Source organism: Paramacrobiotus metropolitanus, unplaced genomic scaffold (genome assembly GCF_019649055.1).
Source record: "Paramacrobiotus metropolitanus isolate TYO unplaced genomic scaffold, Prichtersi_v1.0 Parri_scaffold0000125, whole genome shotgun sequence".
Taxonomy (NCBI): domain Eukaryota; kingdom Metazoa; phylum Tardigrada; class Eutardigrada; order Parachela; family Macrobiotidae; genus Paramacrobiotus; species Paramacrobiotus metropolitanus.
Window position 1 is genome coordinate 341,226 of NW_026570345.1, and position 22,595 is coordinate 363,820.

General features: G+C 44.1%; 4 protein-coding genes across 4 annotated transcripts; 3 read left to right on the forward strand and 1 right to left on the reverse strand.

The window, feature by feature from the left end:
• The first annotated feature begins 515 nt into the window (after positions 1–515).
• Positions 516–9,856, forward strand: LOC129598563 (pregnancy zone protein-like). The gene is made up of 19 exons (XM_055496533.1): positions 516–955; positions 1,370–1,606; positions 1,762–1,819; positions 1,909–2,031; positions 2,207–2,291; positions 4,173–4,257; positions 4,447–5,052; positions 5,208–5,417; positions 5,555–5,722; positions 5,807–5,938; positions 5,999–6,065; positions 6,123–6,216; positions 6,296–6,413; positions 6,643–7,105; positions 7,250–7,505; positions 7,702–8,332; positions 8,543–8,922; positions 9,090–9,258; positions 9,515–9,856. The coding sequence occupies exons 1-19, from the start codon at positions 650–652 to the stop codon at positions 9,662–9,664; spliced, it is 4,338 nt and encodes a 1,445-aa protein (XP_055352508.1). The 5' UTR covers positions 516–649; the 3' UTR covers positions 9,665–9,856.
• A 666-nt stretch (positions 9,857–10,522) lies between these two features.
• On the forward strand, positions 10,523–13,722 carry LOC129598578 (neuroglian-like). The gene is made up of 6 exons (XM_055496555.1): positions 10,523–10,690; positions 10,978–11,215; positions 11,790–11,958; positions 12,169–12,517; positions 12,617–12,792; positions 13,150–13,722. The coding sequence occupies exons 1-6, from the start codon at positions 10,624–10,626 to the stop codon at positions 13,501–13,503; spliced, it is 1,353 nt and encodes a 450-aa protein (XP_055352530.1). The 5' UTR covers positions 10,523–10,623; the 3' UTR covers positions 13,504–13,722.
• A 636-nt stretch (positions 13,723–14,358) lies between these two features.
• On the forward strand, positions 14,359–17,024 carry LOC129598577 (uncharacterized). The gene is made up of 3 exons (XM_055496554.1): positions 14,359–15,029; positions 15,322–15,679; positions 15,906–17,024. The coding sequence occupies exons 1-3, from the start codon at positions 14,427–14,429 to the stop codon at positions 16,775–16,777; spliced, it is 1,833 nt and encodes a 610-aa protein (XP_055352529.1). The 5' UTR covers positions 14,359–14,426; the 3' UTR covers positions 16,778–17,024.
• A 3,512-nt stretch (positions 17,025–20,536) lies between these two features.
• LOC129598604 (rho GTPase-activating protein gacN-like) lies at positions 20,537–21,976 on the reverse strand. Its single transcript, XM_055496585.1, has 2 exons — positions 21,819–21,976; positions 20,537–21,743 (listed from the first exon to the last, which is right to left on the reverse strand). Exons 1-2 carry the CDS (start codon positions 21,921–21,923, stop codon positions 20,874–20,876), a joined length of 975 nt encoding a protein of 324 aa, XP_055352560.1. The 5' UTR covers positions 21,924–21,976; the 3' UTR covers positions 20,537–20,873.
• Between the last annotated feature and the right edge of the window lie 619 nt (positions 21,977–22,595).

A 22,595-nucleotide genomic window follows, 5' to 3' on the forward strand; every position in this document is an offset into this window, starting at 1 on the left:
GTTATTTTAGCTGCGGTACAATCCCTTGATGTAACCAAATTTACACCGAATTCATCTTGTAGTATACCCATATTATTGTACAATAATCTTTGGCTATGCCCACATGAATATTTTGCAGATACTCGCTACAATTTTATCTAAAAAGTTCCTGCCACTCCACTACTGGCACAAATATTTATGCAAAGCATGGATTTAATCAAAATATTTATGCAGAAGGTTATCAAGAATGTGCAGCAGCAGACATAAAGTAGCTTGGAGTGACCATAAACTTCCTGGCAATAACGTACAACCATCCGTAAAATTATGTTGATGTGTAAATGATTCACATATCCGACTTGTTAGTCACCCGATGCCCCTTGATGTTCGCCGCATTGAGGAATGCACGTCAGAGATTGGCGGGCGATTTGCAACACAACTCTGACTGTACAGACCTTGGACTTGCTTTGTCAGATTGCCATCGCTTTTCCACACAAATCCACAAACACAGAAAAAGCTGCGCTGGAAAAGTTAGGCGCTTCATTTCTACACATAAACTTGCCAAGACAACGAACGATAAACACAACTGCATTATTGCTTTCTAACTGAAATCTCTTTAATTAAACGTAACTCTCTAATGCTTTTTAAACTGGTGTTCTTCTTTTGATTACAAATGCATCGCGAGATCTTAATGATGCAACTAGCAGTGGTCATCTTTTTAGCCATGGTTCCCTTCGTGTATTCATCGATTCCACCTGGTGGGTCTTCGGAAGAAACCGGGGATTACCGTGACGATGGAGTTCTCGTAGCGTATTCTCATCGTTTCATTCGCTACAGTGCTGACTACGAAATCATCCTACACTCGCTACAACAGCACCACGGCGCCAATGTGACGGCGACATTATCTGCAGCCGACCGGACGGTGCATCGCCAGGAAACAATGGTCGCTGCTGGACAACAGGGAAAGGTTATTTTTAAGGTAAGTAAACGTCTTCTTCCGTGCCTCTGTGCAACGATAATCGTGGAAGCGTCCCGTGCATATCCATTAATGTACACTTTACGAAAAATTGTTAACTACGTTAAATTGTCGTTAATTTGGCCGTTAATCGTACGTCGTGCAAAATGCATCCTGCTTATTAAGTGAGAAAACACTGCTTATAGAGTTGTAGTGTACATGATTGTAGATTTATAGTGTAATGTGTTACACCGGTGTTAATTTTCTCCTTCATAATGCAAATTAATTTTTGTAGTTTTCGATGCTTATAGTCATCTCAGCTGTTCGTTTCTTAGCCGCAAATCACCTGGTTTGCTCGCCGTTCGGTGTATTTTGATGTGTACTTGTTGCGTAAACTGCTATTATTTTGTTCTCACGTAGCTGTTACGATTTTATCAGATTGGTAGCACTCCGCTCGTACAGCCGATCGTCCTTAATGTGGAGGTGCAGTATGACAACGGCATATCCGAGAAAAAGTCGAAAATGCTGGAGCTGTACTCCGACGTACTGGTCCTTATCCAGCTGGATAAACCCATGTACAAAGCCACAGAAAGCGTCAAATACCGCGTGCTGATTCTTAATACTAATGAGCTGACCTTATCCTCGAATGTGAAGAAAATCGACGTATACCTAAAGGTACAATTGTCTTCTAGCTGACACTGAATCCTCTAGTATTAAATCATCCCGTGCTGGTGGGGTGTTTCATATTATAAAAATGTACTGTCTTCAAACAGACGACAAAAAGATATATAAATGAGGAATTCAAAGAATCTTGCTTGTTATTACTTTAGAATCCCGCTGGGGACGCCATGCAGGAACGGAAATATCAACAGTGGTCGGATGACAAACGTACGCAAACCGAATTCATACATTAACAACGTCCTGGCTGCTGGGAGCCTGGGATAAACTGTACAACGTCTGTTGGTGGCTTGTTGCAGATCCTGGCTTCTTCGAAGGATCCTTTAACCCTTTTAGTTTCGAGCCGGAAATTGGTAACTGGACCGTGGAGGTGGTGGCCGGCAGTCAAATACAGAGAAAAAAGCTGATTGTTGCTGACTACTGTAAGTGGGAAACGGGCACAGAGTATAAATCGGAAACGCATAATGGCCTAGGGTAGGAAATTCAGCCCACTTTCACAAGGATTAAAATCGATCATATTTAATAGGATAATCAAAAGTCGGTAATTAGCAGGCTTTGCACCGAAATCATTAACAAATAGGCGTTTTGTTCTGCCAGATCTCCCGCGCTATTCTGTGTACATCAACGCACCAGCTTACGTCGTCAAAGGTCAACCAGATTTCCAGTTCACCGTTTCTTTGAGGTGGGTAATACTCTGTTGATAACTGCATGTGCTGCAGATTATGCCTTCATTTATCTTTTGTTGCTAACTTTTAATAAAGACGTCAAGAAAAGATACACTAGGGAAGTGCACCGCTGCAGGCTAGCACTAAAAGACCGAAGCGAAGCCAGAAATTTCCGTAAGATGGTCCATTCTGAACAAAATCTTTTCCTGTATTACGAATTTTCGTCCAATTTTGAATTCACATATTTCTAGTCAACATTTAAATCTGCTGCCTATATTATGCAGTTTGAATGATTTGCCAACAACCTCAGAACGAAAGTTTACAGTAGAGCATTTTAGGGAAGAAGATTGACAAAAATTCCACAGATAAAGCACGTCCACGTGTAGAGCTAGCACAAGCAGAGAAAAATTATCAAGTTGTGTTAGTTTAAAAACAATAATTACTGTATTTCTTCATAAGGAGTATACAGAAATGCATACGAATTACTTAACTAAGGAGTACAACGAGTACTTTTTACAACCATAAATCTTATTCCGCCCTTAAAAATACATATTGACCCATTTGAGGGAAGTATGTCGGTCCCTGGTACCAAATTTTGTACACAAAACACTTTGTTTAACTGACAGTATTCCCAAACACTTTTTTGGTACCAAAATTCTCTCCTTCCCACTTTCCACCCGACATTCATTCAATATTGCTGACCCACGTTTTCATCAGATTTCGTCGCTCAACAAACTTATTCAAAACCTGGATGCTAACTTCGGCAACATGTGATTACACGGAAAGAATTTGCAAAACTATAGCTATGTGTAGGTCAACAGCAACTGGCCAAGCCAAACAAAAATTATGCTCGTTGGGGTACATTAGTACCCCACTGCGGGCCCTAATAAAAACGTTGCTGCTCCAAAAAATTATTAAATAAAGAATTTACTCATTGATTCATTTCGCATAAAAGGCACTAAATAAAATCACTAAAGGAAAACAACCAATAAGCAAAATCAATAACTTACTACGATTTTCATAAAGGAAAACACGAAGCACTGGAATCGGACCGTCTGCAATGTTAAAGAAACCGGTTTTGCACGTTGACAAAATTCAACAAATTTGAAATTTTACAATGCCGATTTGTTTTATTAAATACACAGCAGTGAAAAACACACAGGCATTCCCATAATATCGGGGGCAAAACCAGTCTACCCGAACCGTCTCCCTGCACTGCTGCCGTCACCCGGCTGGAGATACTTACGTTGTGGCTAAACATGGTGTTATGTACCGCGCCCGATTTAGCCGTAATTATTATGTGTTGCCGTAACGTCACATTCCAGCCTGGTGACGGCAGCAGCGCCGTAAACCGGCTCCACTAAGACGGTTTTCCCCCCTATATAACCTCACACTATGCTCTGGAATAATAATATACCCGGTTCTATTGGAGAAAAAAGCGCCCATGTGTTCTTCATCCAAAAGATGTCCTTTGGATGGGTGTTTTTTGAGTTTCAAAAAGCCATAATATAGTTCCGTGGACGAAGTATTTTAGACGTGAAAATGTACATATAAAGGGGCTCCATAAGTATACTGAAACATGCCGTTCTAAAGACGGCGTGTTGTGCTCAGACGATGTCTGAAGCACGTCAAAAAATTGCTTGCCGTAGAACCGGGATAGGGTTTCTGCTATTACGTAATGCGTGAGCAGCGTGACCGACGGACAGATTATTGCGTGACCGACATGACCGACAAAAATTCCTGTTATCCTGAACATAGAGGACCTTCGCTTCGCTTCGGTCGACAATAAAACAATGTAACGGGAATTTTCCCCAAGAACATAAATAAAATTGAAGTGCTGAAGGATATTCTTTGCGGTAATTTGATAGTAGTGCTGGTCTACATTGTCCTTTATGCAGAGATCAGACCGGAAATCCTGCGTATGGCACAGTTATGGTTACCGTCGACAATTCAGCAACCGGCAATCGAGAGCTTCAATCGCAGGTTTGAAAATTCCTTGTGTTTTTGGTATGACCGTTTCGAAAACAAGGATGATGGATGATATAAAATGTACAGAGTACTAAAAGTTTAAGATAAAGATGCAACAATTACCCATTTGAAGCGTCACTTCTGTATCATAATGTTTACATAACAAATTAGATCAGGACGTAATGTAATCAGAAATTATTTTAGGCAGCCAAAGGTCAACCTGTTCCGTTCCGCTACGAATTCCCGCGCTCGTCTCACGGCGTAATGTGCTCGGCATCAAACGCCCAGTCCCGTACCATCACCGTTAAAGTTCGCGCGGTCGAAAAGGTGACTAACCGTGAAGAATCGGCCGAAGTAAAAATTCCCTTCCACTGTGATCCCTTCAAATTGCACATCCAAATGAAGTACAACGCCCCCAAACCCGGCATCGCCATCGTTGTTATTCATGCCCTCAATCATGACGGATCCCCGTATCGTCACCCGCTGGCGCTGCAACAAGCAGCAATCAGTGCCATTGAGCGGAATTATGAGACGGACATCACCACAACGACCGTACTGTCGAACGGCAAAATGGTGGATGTGGAGAAGGGAATGATTACCGTGCCGATGCGGACGGATTGGCACGACCAGAATGCCTCGCCGTCGGTCAACGTGACAGTGGGCAGCGTCAGCCAATCTAAGAGGATCCAGAATCGCGGGAATACCGCCTGGCTGCGCATCCAGCTGCTGGAGCCGCGGACGTTCCGCGCCGGCGAAACGGTCAAATTTGTCATGAAGTGCGAACCGGGTTGCACAAGCATCAGTTATGTGGTACGTGCTGATACCAATGATAATATTTACTGCGTATTTTGATCGAAAAACATTATGCTGCCTGGAACATAACTGCATGCATGAGAAATTTTGCATGGAGAACCATATTACCAGTAATGTAGATTGCGCGTCCAAAAGTATAGTTTTGCCGGTAGATTATTTCGCCGAAAGGTCTTCTTCTGACCGGTACCGAAGTGATTCACCGACAAGCCAGACAAAGCCGCCCATTAAGCGTCATTGTTCCTCACGATACACGAACAGGACTGAAAATTATTGCATTTTCGGCCAATATCACTGCCGGAGATTTGGATTTGGTGATCGACAGTGTGGACGTGAAGGTCACCAGTCCCCAAGAGATCCAAAATGCAAGTAATCAGTGTGTTGAAAACTACTATTATTACATTTATATCTCTTTAAAAATGGCTTTTTATATTTAAGATTTACATTTTTTTGCATAATGTTCAATACCAGCTGTGCATTTGAATTAGTTTATTTCCTTCAGATTACCATGGAACTCCGTCCGGAAAATCGCCGCGACTACGTACTTCCTGGACGCAAAGAAAGGGCCCAAATAACGGTAACAGCCGCCGCAAAGTCATTGGTCGGTTTACTGGCCGTTGACAAAAACCTTCTGCGGTTGGCTACCGGAAACGATATCACACACACCGATGTAAGTTCTTTTCGGACAAATCAATCTATCAGCAAACCTAAGACGGAAATATTTGGCAAGGAATAATGAATCAATTTTCTGTAGGTGTTATCGCAATCAGCCAGGTTTTCCAGACCAACACAACCGGAATTCGAATTTGATGACGACTACGGGTACTGTTATAAAGACCACCTAATGTATTCTTGCGGCCTAACAGGCTTAAGGTCATCCTTCGAGGTATCTGCACATCTTTCACAATTCCAGTTGTAAGCAGTCGATTAACTGCGGTCTTTCCAGGAATCTAATGTTGTGGCATTCGTTTTCGAAAGCGCATTTTTTATGATGAACTCCCCTGGAGGAGTTGGTAAGGAATCGCACAAGAAAACCATCTCTAGCAGGCTCCTGTTACAGTTCTTTATAGGAGTTCACTTCGACGAGATGTCCAAGGCAACTGAATCTGAAGTTCTTCGTCAGGATTTTCGGGATAGCTTTCTGTTTATCACCAAAACTGCTGAGTAAGCTGCACAGCTTTAGATACAGGCTGTAGAACCGTTTTCGGTGGGTAATGACGCAAAAACATTGTACAATTTGCAGTGCCTACGGCCAGGCTCAGTTTACCGAATTGGTGCCGGATTCCATCACAACCTGGGCGGTCACGGCTTTTGCGGCACACACCCACAAACCGCTTGGATTAACTGCTGCTCCCAGCGAGGTGAGATGTTGCCGGTGAAACATTACTGTTGAAGTCTCGCATGCCGTGAAAACAATGTGTCTGTAAAATATAAGAAAATCTGTCTATAAAATAAGTCTAATAAGTCTATAAAATATAAGAAGAATAATTGTATAAAACCAAATGGTACTGGGTTTCCACGTTGAATTAGAACGGAAATTGTGCGTGCAAGTACAGTACGCTGTTGTTTCATGCATCTGTCGTTTTGCAGTTACGCGTCTATCAGGATTGGTACATTCACGTGGAAGTGCCGAATACCTTGCTGGAGTACGAGAAGGCCTCGATCGACATCACCGTTTACAATTTCAAAGCGCATTCCCCCGATGCAGGCGCACTGCTCAGTATTGAATGCACTAAAGTGGCGGGAAACATACGAAATTCTACCCAGTTTCATGTCAAAGCCAGAGAACCTGTGCAGCAATTTTCGTACCCCGTGGGACCGTATAAGAAAGGTGACCTGCTCGTCACGGCCTCGTTAACGCACCCGAAGCTAGGCATGATTGACAGAGTGCGAAAAAGCATCCCAATCTATCCAGGCGGCGTGGTGGTCGTCAAAACAGCCGAGCCGGTGGCCATCAATGCAGGAAATACAGTGATTAAAGTTGATCCTAAAGCACTGATGCAGGAAGCGAATATTGTGCCGGACTCTTTGAGTGTCAGCCTAAACATTTTCGGTAATGTTTTAATGGTTACGGTTAGATATTTTAACAGAAATTATTAAGAAATCGTGTGAACACATCCAGTATGTTGTTGCATAATTTCGCCTGATATATAGGCACCTTGAATCGATAACGTTTATCCTAATTCCTGATTTTCAGGCGATATCTGGGCACCGATACTGAAGAAGATGTCGATGACCGATTTTGTCCAAGAGTTTAACGGACTCGTTCGACTGCCGCATGGATGCGGCGAACAAAATATGGCGCTGCTGATGCCCAACGTCATGTTAGCCAGGTACCTGAAAATCTTCTCGGCGAAAATGATCCCATCCTTTACTTTAAAGCAACTAACTGAGAACATGGAAGAAGGCTTCAAGCGACAATTTTACTATCGCTTGACTGATGGATCTTACAAGTGAGTACAATATTTTGATTACGTTGTACGCATACACGAGTACCATGAAAACCTTAATAATTTGTTAAGCATTGATGGTTTTAACTGTTTGATTAGGCAGGTAATATAGCAAAAAGAATACCTGTCAGAAAAATAAATCAAAAATTATGTGTATTAAACTTATCGCACAATAACCGGCTGGAAACTGGTTTTGTAGCACATTTGGGCAAAGAGACCAACCGGGCTCAACGTGGTTAACCGCGTTTGTCGTCCGTGGCTTGTCCATGGCCAAAGAATTCATAGCCATCGACGACAGCCAGATCGAGAAATCCGTGAAATTCCTGGATTCAAAACAGAATCCAGATGGTTCATTTCGCGAAGATGGGTACATCTTGGATTCGGGATTATTGGGAGGTTCTGGCACCGGTCCAGCTTTAACTGCCTTCGTAACGTTGGCTTACAGTCAAAACCACTACATCAACCATCCAGCCATGCGCAAGGCTAAATTCTATCTGGAAGGCGTACTACCAAAGGTCACTGACTCGTATTCACTGGCCATCACCTGTTTTGCGCTGAGCCAACTGGAGAGTCAGGTGCAAGGCCTGTGCACGGCGATGCTAGACAACTGGGCGATCACCGATCAGCCGGATAAGCGGTACTGGTTGGCTGCGCGCAAATACGATCATGTCGGAAACCGTTTTACAGCACGGGATGTGGAGACGACAGCATACGCCCTGCTGGCTTTAATACACTTGCATGAACACAGCGAGCACGATGTGGATGATCTTCGCATTGTGAACTGGCTGTTGGCCCAACGAAACGCTAATGGCGGATTTATATCGACTCAAGTAAGTCGAATATGTAATTTTCGCCCTATACATTCAGATTTCTGCCCGCCAGTGATAGAATTACCTTTGTGAGTTGAATAAATAAACCGATCCAAATTCAGAAATTATTTAAAATATATCATAATTAATATAACAATAAACCAAAGTGTTAATACTATTTTACTCAGATTTCTTACGAACTGAAGTGAATTTACTACAACTTTGATCTAGGACACAGTGGTGGCCCTTAACGCTCTGAACGACGTCTCGGTGGGCACACGTAACAGTAAGCAAATGTCAGGACGGATTTTCGCCGGCAAGGTTTCCCTGGGGAACTTTACTGTGCCGCAACATTCACTGCGTATAAAAAACATCGCCATTCCATCCGGTCAAGACGTGATCACGGTAGTCGCTAATGGAGGAGGCCGTCTTCGTGGCCAGTTGGAATACAAGTACCGCACCATACCACCGCGCTCGCACCCAGCGACAGCCAGGCCTGCAAAGATGTCATCAAACGGGGGAAACCCAGCGGAATCTGAAATTGAGCTCAAGGTCAGATTAAGACGTATTGGCAGCAACAACGACCGGCTATCTTTGAGTATCTGCCCCAAGTAAGTGTTTCCAGGCGTTAGAGCCTTTGCTCAAACGAATAGAAATTTTTTTACCACATGTAAATTTATATTAATTGATCAGTCTCTAATCTAGCCCTCGAAATAATTACTGGTATTGATTACCAAATTATAGAAGTATGAAAATCTTACAATTTTTAATTTTGCAGGTACTCCGGCAGAGTGGAAAGCGGCATGGTGGTAATCGAAGCTACAGCCCTGACCGGTTACCAATTTGATGCAGGAAATGCCAAAACCTTAGAGAAAGATAAGCGCTTGGGAGTCGACAAAGCCGACTGTGTGGATAATAAAGCCAGAATGGAAATATACTTGAGAGAGGTCAGTCCAGCCTGAACTGTAGTTCATCCTGAAGCCTAAACCACCGGCAAAAATGGGTCTTGCTTGCTTATCCATGGGCAAAAATGGGTTCGTCCGATATTTGATATTCCGCGAAAAAGAAACCAGCTGTCGGTACAGATTTCTGGTTAGCACTTGTTAACGCTTGACCGGGACTTCGAAGTTTGCAGTGTAGATAGTTATTCACAATGCCAATCATAGCTGCTGAATAAATCTTTGCTTTACCGTTTTTAAATAGATTCTGCAAGATGAGCCGTGCATCGACTTGGATCTCTACAAATATCTGACAGTAGAAAACGTCGCTCCCCGATCAGTAAAGGTGTACCGCTACTACGAACCCAGTGTCAGCCAAGCCATAGAGTACTCTCTCGCCGATTTAGCGGGCTAATCGATTTCTTGGGGATTGCTGGCCATGTTCTTATACTGTGAATGTTCGCTTAATGCGCTTAAAAACTTACGTTTATTTCTTTTTATTTATTTATGCTGATTGGATCCTTCTTTGGGTTTTAGCAAACGCCGTGATAAGGGTACCAAACTACTTAAAGTGGCCACTTTTTTAATAAATACGCTATTGCTTTTGCATTCTGTACAGTTTGTTCGGCATGTGTCGATCAGTTTATATTAGCCGTAGTGTGTTAATAAGTTTTGGCTTAATTACTGTGTGTCGATTGTAATCGCTGCAGTGACGGCAGTAACATCCGCAGGATGGTAAAGCCACTGGAATCTCATAATGTATGTGTTTCTTAAGCGTCATTTGTACTCGTAGCTTGTATTCACAACAGAATTAAAATGCCACGCGTTTATTTCAGCTGCTATCTCATGAAAAAATTGGTTCATTACTGCACAGTTGTTTTAGTTTTTATACACAGATATACAACAAGTGCTATGCGACAAACTCAGTTTTGATCAAGAAAATCAGACACTCACAATATCGCTTTATTGGAAATTACTGTATATAGAAGAAATTCATGTTATTGATACATTTGGCGGAGCCAAACAACAGTGAAACTGATTAATAATATTGCCAGTAAAAGGGATACGAAACGACGTACATACACAGCGGCAATAGTTTTAGGCTTTATTGTGGATTCTTAATTTCAGCAGCGACAGCAACAGTTGAAGTAACACTTGGTTTGATTTGCAGATAAAAATGTAAGTACTGGCTAAGTGTTAATCAACTGTGCAATCTAAACTTACAGTAAAAGGTTTAGCATCCGCGAAATGTGTAACCAACATGTATACAAAATCGAGAGAAGAAACCTACATTTTTCTTTATCCAAATTTAACGCAGGCAGCAAACTGTACAGATAGACAGTGTAATTATTGCCTAAATCTCAAGCTCTTATCATGCATACATTCTTCGTTTTTCTACTCCTTTCATGGATGGAATTGTGCACCTGCAGTTTACCAGAAGGTAGAGCTCTCTAATGTCCTGTAAGCACGGGTATTTACGGAAGCCGCAATTATGTTTTTCTTGCCTTGGGTTAAACTGTATTTCCATCATGCGGCTCATGACACAGCCTACCCTAGAAACGAATGCTCGTAAAGAGGCACGGGTTAATACTGAAACATCACAGCAAAACTGATTGTATTAATCAATGCTCCAGTTTTACGGCAGGGTAATAAAATAAACAACTGGGTTACAAAACGAGCGACAGCAAGTACGCAGTTCATAATTTTCCGTTTCATGGACGAGTGTAGGCCTCATGGAACCCACGGCGTCTCCAATGATTGGAGATGTGCCGAGCCCGCCAACTAACGTCCAAGTTCACTGTCAACAACGTACCGCAAATGTGTCATGGGAAAATCAAGGAGGCGACCGTATTCCACCACTTGAATACATAATCCAATACAGTACATCGTTTGAGCCCGGTGTATGGGTGGATCACAAGCCCGAAAATCTTTCTGGAGATTTTTCCCGTTCAATGGAACTGAGTCCGTGAGTATACGTGCATCAAATCCTCCAGGATAGCCTGCACGACGGCAATAATGTCATGCTGCGATAAAACATAACGTCTGGCAAAAAAAAACTACCATCGAACCGTATAGTTACTCAATGTTTAACGCATTTTATCTCATAAACGGAACAACAATGCGAATATTAATTTTGATGTCTCCAGAATTTGTCGGTTTATCTAGTTTTCAAAAAACAAAATTTTATCAGACGCTTTATATTGTAAACTTTATACTTTGCGTTAGTATGGAATGCTAACGAGAACAGCTGACACCACAAATTGTCATATTATTTTTATGATTGAAAGTACTGTATCCTTACCCTGCACTTGAAGGAAATTTGTACGCTATGAGCGCCACGGTACTGTATAGCCGGATAAACATTCAACCAACTCACGTTTAAACACGCACTAGCTGCAAGCCGCGTATGTGAATGGTGAATGCGGTCGTACAAGTGCGTGTGGCTGCACTGTACAAATTTCCTTCAAGTGCAGGGTTAGGGTACAGTACTGGCGTTATTTGTAAAACGGCGAACTTCGGGCGAAGGGCACTTGTTGCAGATGGGCTACTTACACATTCCGCGTGACAGCGCGCAATACGGTTGGACTCAGCAATGCCAGCGCTCCCAGCCAAGAAGTCTGCACCACGCCGCCGGACATTCCGTACAAGAATCCCGAAAACGTTCAGGTTATTGGGACCGAACCGAACAATCTCGTCATCTCGTGGACGGTATGCATGCTAATATGACTTTCATACAACGCCCATATGGTGAATAATTTGGACCATATTTGTACTGTACATACATTTACGCATATCCCATAAACTTATGCTAAGCATCCGCTAATTATTCATCGGCACTTGGCTAATCCACGCTAGCGGACCCAGAGCAGTCGGAACCGTTGATAATTTTCAACCCGCTTAGTTATCGCTTGTTCGCAGCCTATGCCGCAGATTGACCACAATGGTCCGGGATTTTATTATGAAGTGCAGTATATCAGAGCAGATCTCCTCCCCAGTGCCTCACAGATAAATGACAGTATCCACATTAAGGACTGGCGTCAGAGTAGTGTGAGCATCACCCATCAACCGACGTACGCGCCCTACAATGTGCGGGTACTTGCCAATAACGATCTCGGACGTTCACGGGCGGCAGATGAACCTCCAGTTCGTCTCTATTCCGGCGAGGGTCGGCCTACTACCGCTCCAGGCAACCCGCACGTGACTAGGCTACTCGATAGCCGAACTGCGGAAATTTCGTGGACGCCTGTTCCGGCAGACTCCATTAGAGGTGAGTATTTGAATCTATTTCCAAAATCCAGCTGCAAGGGCAGTACGAGTATAAAATTACGAAGACACAATCAAAAAGTTTCCCCATGTTGTGTTTTAGGAGTTTTGAAAGGCTACAGGATTCAAGTGACGCCGGCAGGAGCGACAACGCCGAAGGAAATACGCGTCGGTCCAAATACATCCTCAGCGGTTGTCGATATACTGAAGCCGGCCAGCAGAAATGTCATCCGGATATTGCCATATAATGGAAAATACGATGGTCCTGCTAGCGATGAGGTAAACTTCCATTGAGTCTGTCATTTTATCACTGTGAATATATGGTCCAGCTATTGGATCACTGGACAGACGATATCCGATCGGCAGATACGAACCGCGCCATATGCATGGGGTGCTGGCGTTCGGTTATAAAACCGCGTTGTAAAAAGTGCAGACCAGTTAACGGATTACCAACCGCCCCATGTGGCGCGTTACGTACCTGCTATTCTGACACAGTGTTTTTGACGATCCAGAAGTTTAACCGTAATGGTCACGGTGATCAAATGACGGATTTAATCGAAGTAATGGTTTACAGACTGCACCGATAAACTATCGCTTCCTAACAACTTTTAGAAAACGTTTCTTTCTATTTTTCAGCTCGTTATAGAAACACAACCCATATTCCCGGGTCGACCGGTTGATATCAGAGCTTCAACCATGGGACATAACATGATCTTTCTGGAGTGGAAGGAGCCAACAGAGCCAAGCGGCGGGCTTCGGCATTACGAAATCAATGTCTTCATTCTGGAGGGGCTCAGCACGATAGGTCCCGTCAAGAATTTAAGGGTTCCGCGCCGTCTCAACAGCATGAAATTAATGAAATTAACACCTGACACCAAATATCGCATTTTTCTTTACGCCGCAAATGAAAACGGACGGGGCGAGCCCGGTATTGTGGAAGCGGCTACTGGAAGCGACCCCAGTGAGACGGGCGAAGCGATAGCAAAGTAGCTGGTTGTCGCTGCATACCTGAGCGGTCGCAATATTCTCGTTGTGCAACCGGATTAGTTTTAGATAGTATCCCAAGATGAAACGAGTTTGATGCTTGTATCAGAATAACATCTTTGACGCTACCAGTTCGTTTTGTGTGTTTGTGTTTTTGTGCTTTGTGTTTGCTACGCACGCTTTCTGTTTGCTAAACTGCTAGAAGTTAATAAATATGTACATTTGCTCGCTCCAGACTGTGCAACACTACTACCACCACTTTCCCCCATAAATTTTCTGCGTTCATCTGATAACTCATATTGATAGCTCGCAAAACTAAAAACGTGGTCAAATGTCAGAACATTTTACTTTGCTACAATAATAACTCCCTGATAATCGCAACAGGAAATCGTGAATGCCTTCCTTAAGAAAGCGTGTCCAGTGGCACCACCATTTTGTAAATCTATGATTACATGGCATCGTTGTAATCCCATAGTTTTTTGCTGGTTTTGTTTTGCTACTAATTTAGTTTACTACATGCTGTGTAACCCTCATGTCAATCAAGAGTGTGACTTTGGTGCTATAAAACCAAATGTACTCGTACCGAACCTGTACGGCTTTTATATGGTTCTTGTATTACGCATAATTACTGTATTATGTACACCTGGACATAGTATGTACCATGCACACCTCTACATAGTATGTATTATGTACTCTTTATGTACTGTATTACTACACCTCTACATGGCAATTGTTATACGGTAATTATCAAAGCAGGACATCGTTTCGGCAAAGTTTCGATACAGATCTTGAAACCCGCAACTTAACAAATTATCACAAGCTAGTCACAGTGTATACAACAGCAGTATCCATATGGCGCTGACGCCACGCAAAACTCAAATAAGTGCACAAGAAGCTTTAAGTGCTGCCAGATTTTTACCCACGAAACCATGCTTGTGCTGCTAATCTTACAGATCCTTGCTGCGGCACAATGTATGCGTGTGCCTCATCCGAAATGCACGTACAGCGGTGGTGGTGTCTATTTATCCTGCGAGCAGTCTCCGCTGGAATTTCCTACAACCTTCACAGGCGACGCCGTTGCTACCAACGTGCAGCACATCGATCTCAACTGTCCCCGATCTTACTCCAAAAACTACTGTAACGTTCTGCAGGACAAATTCGCTCCGTTACCATTTCGGTCGGAAATCGTTAAAGTCGTTCTGTCCGGATTCCGCAGCGACAGTGGCCAACGCACGCCGATCCACGAATTCCTCAAACTGGTTAGGCAGAAGATAACCACATTAAGCATCCAGTACAGCGTGATTAAATACCTCGATGCGGAATATTTTCGCGGATTTAGTTCACTAAAGGCGCTGTACCTGAGCAATAACGATATCACATCGGTGGACGTGAATACATTCCAAGCGCTAACATACCCGACTGTGCCGGTTCTGGGACGCTTAGTTGGGCAAAAATTGCACACGATTTCATTATCGCATAATGCGTTGCAAGAGCTGGATTGGAGTGCATTCCAACCGCTTGGAAAAAGCCTGGTACGTTCATTAAACACGATACAAGAATTAAATTTCTGCCGTAAAGAAATTCTTAGGTTATTCAAACATTTTCCTAAGGCACAGATTACCAAAAAACATGGTCAAAAAATGTATGGTTTCGGTTTCGGTTTAGCAGCTTACGGTTACTAATCCCTTACTGTTACTAAGCTTACTGTTACTGTTACCAGGAATCACTAAGACATGCACAATACAGAAAGACTATCATGATTCTATTAAATTAACTTCTTGACTTTATTGCGAAACACGTGTGCAATAATAAAATGCGTTACAGGAAAATATTCATCTGGAATCGCAAAATCCCAAATTGAAAACGCTGGAGCGTTCTGGTCGAGCATTTCGGTTACGGCTACGTACACTGAGTTTGCACAGCAATGGGTTACCATCGATTGACAAAGCCGTCCTTACGACTCTAACGCCACTTGGATCTGCTAATTTTGATTTCGATTTTCGATGGAACAACTTCTGTCTAAGTAATGCAGACTGCTCGTGCTGCGACATAATGGATTTCCTGCGCTGGATCGGTAGCCTGCCGCGGACCACCGCCAGCACCGGGGTGCAGTTCACGTGCGGATCGAAGAATATACTGCACGGCAGTGCCAGTACGTTCAAAGTGGACCATTTTCGCAGTTGTAAGTTATTATTTATCGTTATTCTTCTGAAATTTGCTATATCTTTGCCGCCCAAAATACGGTACATTTTATATGGCATATAAGATCCCATATAAAATCGCAACGGAAGGAACGATGTGCAACATAGATAAAGGGCATGTAGACTCATTTATATGCGTAATTTTTTAATAAACTTGTTTTTTTTGCCAGTTTTCAGCTTCATAATATTCTTATGACTGTATTGCAGGCGCAATTACGTCTAATTCGTTCATGCACCGGGGCTGCCACGAAGTACCGCCTCTTGAGATTTCCTGCCACAACGAAACAATAAAGTCTTCTCTCAGCGATTTAGAAAATACAGATGCTAGTCGCCTAATAATTTCAGCAGCATCTGGGAGCCGCTGTTCATCATTTTTGACTAGCATCAAAAATAAAGCTACAACCATGACTGTAGTTACAGCAGCTTCGGTGCATCCAGCAACTACCTTCACCTGCGCACATGGTAATGTGACTGTCCGAGGGGATAACCGTAACGAGCACGGCAATTCCGAACGCCTGACTTTTATCAACGATCTCTCACTACCATGCCAACAACATTTCGACAACATTCTGCAACACGTTGGTGACCTTATGGTCAACTTCGACAATGCTTCGGCAGTCGTGCATCTATCCTCGCAAATTACCGTTTTAGCCATCGAAGATTGGTTAGCTGACTTCCAAGTGTGTCCGCTGCATCCACCGCTAATCATCAACTGCACAAACGGTGTGGTGACGTTCTCCGAGCGCGGAGTAGCGGCGACGAAAGCCACCACGGTGCTCGTCCACGCCGACCAGTCGTTTCGCTGCCGGAATGTCATCTACGATGTCCACCGATACATTGTCCGTCAGGAGACGACGAAAATTGAATCTGCTTCCCGAGATGGATGGAGTGAGAGTGTCGTGGCGGTGTGCCAGAAAGGTCAAGTGGTACTGTCGGATGGCAATCCGGATGTCTCATTAGCGACGACACTGGAATATCATTCAGCACCAAATGCGCTGTGCCGGAAGGCGTTTTATGGGCTGTTGAATTTTGTAATGGACAACTGGATAACCGACTGTTTCGCTTGTCAATTTTTATGATTTACTCCATCCTGGTTTCAGATATCTAGTGCAGATTAGGTACTTCAAGATGAGGAGTGAAACGTATACAAGTACACATGCAACTGATTTGTTAATAATTAACTACAATAATAAGCTACGAGTTTCGATCCTTTATTATTCTACGCATATCTGGTGAAAATTTTAAGTGATTTCTTGACGTGTTACCTGTACAGCACTGCTTTACACACGCGCATGTACTTAGATTATACACAGCTCTATATTTATTTATCGTGCATCACTGCATACATTCACTGGTTTCATGAAGCAGGTTTATGAAACAAGATCGCATAAGTGCTTTACAATTTTAATTTTCTTAGGTGTGCAAAATCAACTGTGTTTCATACAATACACTGAATTCTTCAAAAACTGCAAATACAGCACAACAGTTGTATTAATCGATACAGTTAATCGAGTTAGGCCGCAAACGAGTTCTAGTTTTCTTGTTTTCAGTAAAAAAGTTGTTTCCAACTTTCGTAGTTCCCCCGTATTTTGTCAACCGTACAGCCAATAAACATGCACTATGCACGTGGCACTCCATACTTGATTGTCTTTGGGTTTGGTAAATACTGGAAGCCTGTTATGTAATTGTCTTCGGAAATGGGCTGCGAACTATAAACCTTCAGAAAAAGTAAAGAAGTTCTGGTGTAAATAGCACTTAACACGCAATATACATAGTTACATCGCCAATTCGACAATGGAACTGATACGTACTCTAGGATAACAAATAATTATGACGTCTTACAAAAAATGTTGCCTCAAATGAACCACAAATACCCTCCTGTATATCCGTCCTGCACAGGAGCAGTCGCACTGGGACTGGGGCTGCGGCAGGTGCAGGGCAGCTGTCAGCCTTCCTATATCATGTATACCCTGCATTTCATTTAGGTAATATTATTTTGGATTATATATTCTGTATTCTGCGCTTCGCTGGTCGAGGATTCACACACTGTTGTTAGTAGTGGATCATCACTCCCAACAGGATATGGGCGTCCATCATTTGGCAGCGACGATCCTTCACGTCTACACGATGAAGAAGCACCGCTGCGCTCCTTAAACAAGGGCAGCAGCGTTTACCGCTTCCTACGGCACCAACTCGGCGAGGTTGTATGGTTAGTTTTCTTTTATTTATTCTGCACGAGTGTCCTATACCGGCACCTCCACCGCTCCGTCACCTTGTTGGACGCAGAGATACCACAGCGCCGCTTATGGCTCCATCAACGGAAGATCCGCCGTTGAACAACGGCCATGGACGCCGGCGGTTGATGACACTACAGGCTTTGCGTAGTAGACGACCGCGTGTTACTCTGCGCGAGAAGGCATGGGTTGCAAGTGGCAACTATGGCAGTTGTCGAAGTTGCGGCACGGGTTGTGACGATTTCTTTAAGGATTTGTATTGATATACCACTGCGAATCAGGCGTGCGCTCCCGGTGTGCATGTGCAGGACGTTGCTGAGGACACCCAGGCCGCCCTTGTTGTGGCAGTTTGTGAGGGTGCGGTGGACAGTGCTGATGTTGGTGCTCTTTCGATGAGCCGTTGAGGGAATCGCCTGCATTCTGTCTTGTGAAACCAACGCCATGCAGGTGTAAGCTTGCTAGCTCTGCTTGGGGACCGCGATGCCGCGTTGCCTCGTTGACTGTTGACTGCAGGGCAGCCTTCCAAATGCAGCGCAGAGGTAACGAGCCGATTTGCTCGTGTACTTTCTCCAACAGCTAGAGCTGTGGTCTCTAGCTGTAGCTCCTTTTGTTTTTCGCACATTGTGTAACGGGGCAGGCCACCCGTCGCAGAGGTCAGGAAGGTCTTTCGAGAGGTGGTGGTCAATACATCACCGACGCTCAGATTCTCTGTAATGATACTCTCGGGGCTGCGGGTGATTTCAAAGCATTCACTGCTTAGCGGAGAGTTCGCGGTCAAGACAAGTACCATTCTGACTTCCCCGACCAAGTTGTTAGTGCCAAAGTTCTGCTAACCTCCGGACGCGCGGCGCTTCTTATATTGCTTGCCGTCTCGGTGAAGTTTTTGGATGTTACTGGCAAACAGGCGCCGAGCAAGAGATCCACCAGCGCCATCCAGATGCCCAGGACGGTGATCGGGTCTACGTGGTTGGAGTCGGTGGCATAAACTAACGGTTCAGTCAGTACCCGAATCCGTGGCTCCGGGACGCACGCTCGGTTGATGGATTTGCCGAAGACGGTAGCGTCCTTTGTGCGGCCTGTGCAGGCAGCAAAGGGGCAATATGGTGATGGTATCGTGGCCAGTGCGTGGTTTGCCGAAGACGCAGAAAGTGGCGCCCACAAAAGTAATCGGCGCAGTGATCATCTTTAGTCGGACGTCGCCCAGGATCGCAATCAGCGGGCTCGGACTATTTAGAGGAAATGATTGCGGGTTGCACGGCCATCACGATTTTGACCAGCGAAATGATACCCGTAAACCGCACTGGTAAGCTAAATATGAAACTGGATTCTGATGCACAGCTGCCGCATATGCACCGGAAGCGTGTTCATGGTGCTCCATGCTAAACTCGATGTACATTTGGAAAGGATTCTGTCACAGTAGCTGAGATTGGTCATACAGCGTAAGAACCTCCCGGATCGGCAGCAGCGGACACAGGTTTTGTATGAGTCCAAGAATACGCAGCATATAAGAGCGTGAGTATGTTTAAATTAAAAGTGGATCACTTTCGCTGTTGCACATGGCTCGATTTCGTGGTATCTACGTAGCTGCGTCAGCGTACTGTATCTCATTACAGTCAACCTCAGGCGGTTCTTATGGTAATTTTTATCACATTTGGCGGTAGTGTAACCAAGCACTCGGAAATACACCAGAAGTACCGATATTCGAGCAAACAGTCTAGCCTTGCGACATATTATTTGTATATGTACATACGCATTACGCGTCTTTATAAATTCTTTTTTGTTGGTGATATTTCAACAGTTATTTTGTAATTCTCGGGCAATAATCGGCATCATAATTATTTAATTAGTCGGTGCGGCACTGTGCGATTGGTTTGTATACCGTGATGCCGTGGCTGCGCATGCTTTTCTGTAGCTAACTAATCTTCAGTATACTGAAGATTAGTAAGCTACAGATAACACAGAAACTATAAATAGGGGTAGTAGTTACGGAAGCCCGATCATCTCGAAGTTGCATACGGAGTGAAAGTGGCGCGGTGGTTTGCCCAAAAGGTCAAGCGGTGCTAACTGATTGTAACCGGGATGTCTCGCTAGTGACGACACTGGAATATCATTCAGCACCGAATGCGTTGCGCCAGGTACTTATACAACTCTGCCCGATACCCGTATCAAGACGTATGTACAGTAACCTGCGGCTGCATTCATGTTTTATTGGAACAACACGCAGATCTAATGTTTGTTTTTAAAACTGGGTGCTTGCAGAGGTGTGGATTGTTCTCTTGCATGCGATGATACTCTGCATTGTAACCTTACAGATCATTCATTAACATGGCATGTACATGCCGCCACACCAGAAAACGGGATTGATTTTCATGCAATTTGTATAGCGTGTTCGGCGGTTTCCGGTATTCGCTAGTGTTGTTAATCAATTGTGCAATGAGTAAAGGCTACGCATGTTGTGTGTTGTGTGTGCCTTCATAATTACTTCGTGTCGTGTAGTAAATACTGCCGAAATCAGAAGAACACCAACAACGTGCGCGGAACAAAAATTTATTGCAAAAAAACAGCTTCGTAATTTGTCACATCAGTCTCAAATGAGCCATCAGCGCCATGGCAAAAACAGCTGAACACCTTTAGAGAAAACACGCGCGCCAAATGTGCTTGCAACGCAAAATGCAAGCCAACAATTTCACGAAGCAAAGCAGTTATCCACCAAAAAACAACAAAAACAACGCTACAGTACTGCAGCAGATTTTCACATTCCAGCGGCATTCAAATGCAAAATAACCCAAATTTTTCGTAATACTTACAAGAAAAATCAACAGTCAAAAAATCATAAGCCAAAAAATTTGACCCGCAACTGTACGCCGCCGCCGACTGAAAAATGTACACGAAGTACCAAAAAACGTAATAAAAATAAAACAGTCGGTGGCGCGGGGAAGGCTCACATGTCCACATCCATCTCGTTGGAGATGGTTGTCAGCTCCGCAGCAATACTATCGAACTGCTGCTGAGTCATGTTCAAGGCGCTTCCGAGGTGTGAAACGACTGTAGTAAGCATTCGATCGTAGCATGGACGGTACGCGAGGGCCTTCGTGAGCTTATCGTTGATGACCTTCATCTCCGCCATGATGTCCTGCTTGAAGTCCGCGATGTCCTTCTTCATCTCTTGCTTGAAGTCCTGGATGTCCTTTTTCATCTCCTGCTTGAAGTCCTGGATGTCCTTTTTCATCTCCTGCTTGAAGTCCTCGATGTCCTTCTTCATGTCGGCAATATCCTTCTTTACATCGGCGACGTCCTGCCGGAACTCAGTCTTTATCCCAGAAATGTCATTTTTCACCTCTTTCACTCCATTTTTTATTCCGCCCAAGTCCACCTTTATCCCGCGCAGGTCATCCTTGAATCCTTGAATGTCCAGCTTCATTACGCGGATGTCCTCTTCCATGCGCTCCAGCCGTTTATTAACCTCGTCGTGAGCTTCACTCAGTTGCTTATTGGCTTTCTGGATGCCTTCCAGCCGTTCCTGGACGACGCCGAGCTCTTGGATCACCTGCTGCGTAAACAACGGCACGCGCTGCAGCTCCCGGTGAAATTGGCGCACCGCAATGGTAAGGCCACTCTCCAGGCTCCGGATGCGCATCCCGTGTTCATTCAGCCAGTAGCGGACGCACTCCAGCTCCGTTTCCGTCAGCGGTCGGGTGCGGCGAAGCTCCTCCAATTGCCGCTGCAGATCCTCCAACTCCGCCATCGTAATGCCCTGATCCCCTTCCAACGAGAAGATGCGCTCGAAAACCGACGGCTCACGCGCTGCGGCCTGTCAAACATTTATGTAGTCAAGATTGGGGAACCAACGAACTGGACCACTGCAATGGTCGAAGGTTTCACGTACCTGTGCCGGAACCATAGCTTGTTGTCCGCACTGATTCATCTTGTCGGATGCAGACGGTTTCTGTAAAAGCACGCCGGTTGTAATCACAACAGTTTCAAAGTACATTTCGGATTATCAAAACGTTTAATTAGTAAGTTTTCAATTAAGTGGTACGCCATGCCCCGATCCCGGCTTCGGTGGGTGTAAGAACACGCGGAAATACGGTGTTGGTGCTTCATTGTGCAACTGTAATATGAGAGCGCACCACGATCCTCACTGACACTTTTGGATACAAGCAAAATCGAAAAGATATTATAATTATCTCAGTTAGTCAGAATCAAAACTCTTTTGCGTGATGTATTTTTCGTCCCACATCGTCAACCCACACATCCGCTACGGTCTAAATGTCAAAAATTGTTTAGATTCAAGCTGAAAACATGTTTCTGATTGGACGATATTAACTGCTAATTGGCCCTCGTAAACGCACGGTACCCACGTGGCGCATGTTGGATATTTCCAAAAAATATTCTGTAAATACAACAAAATAAAAAAATGGTTCATGAGTTATCAGGCGAAGGACTTCCCGACGGCCGTGACAATCATGAGATTGTTCAGCTCACGAATGTACGAGAAAAAAATAAAGCGAATTCAAACGAATCAATGCATCGACATTTACAGGTAAGTACTTCACCATGCACCGGAAATATTCAAACACACATGCCAAATAGCTTAGCGTCAACCACAGCTTCGCAACGCATGCGGTGCAGCGATTTCCCTACCGCCAAACTATTCGTTTTT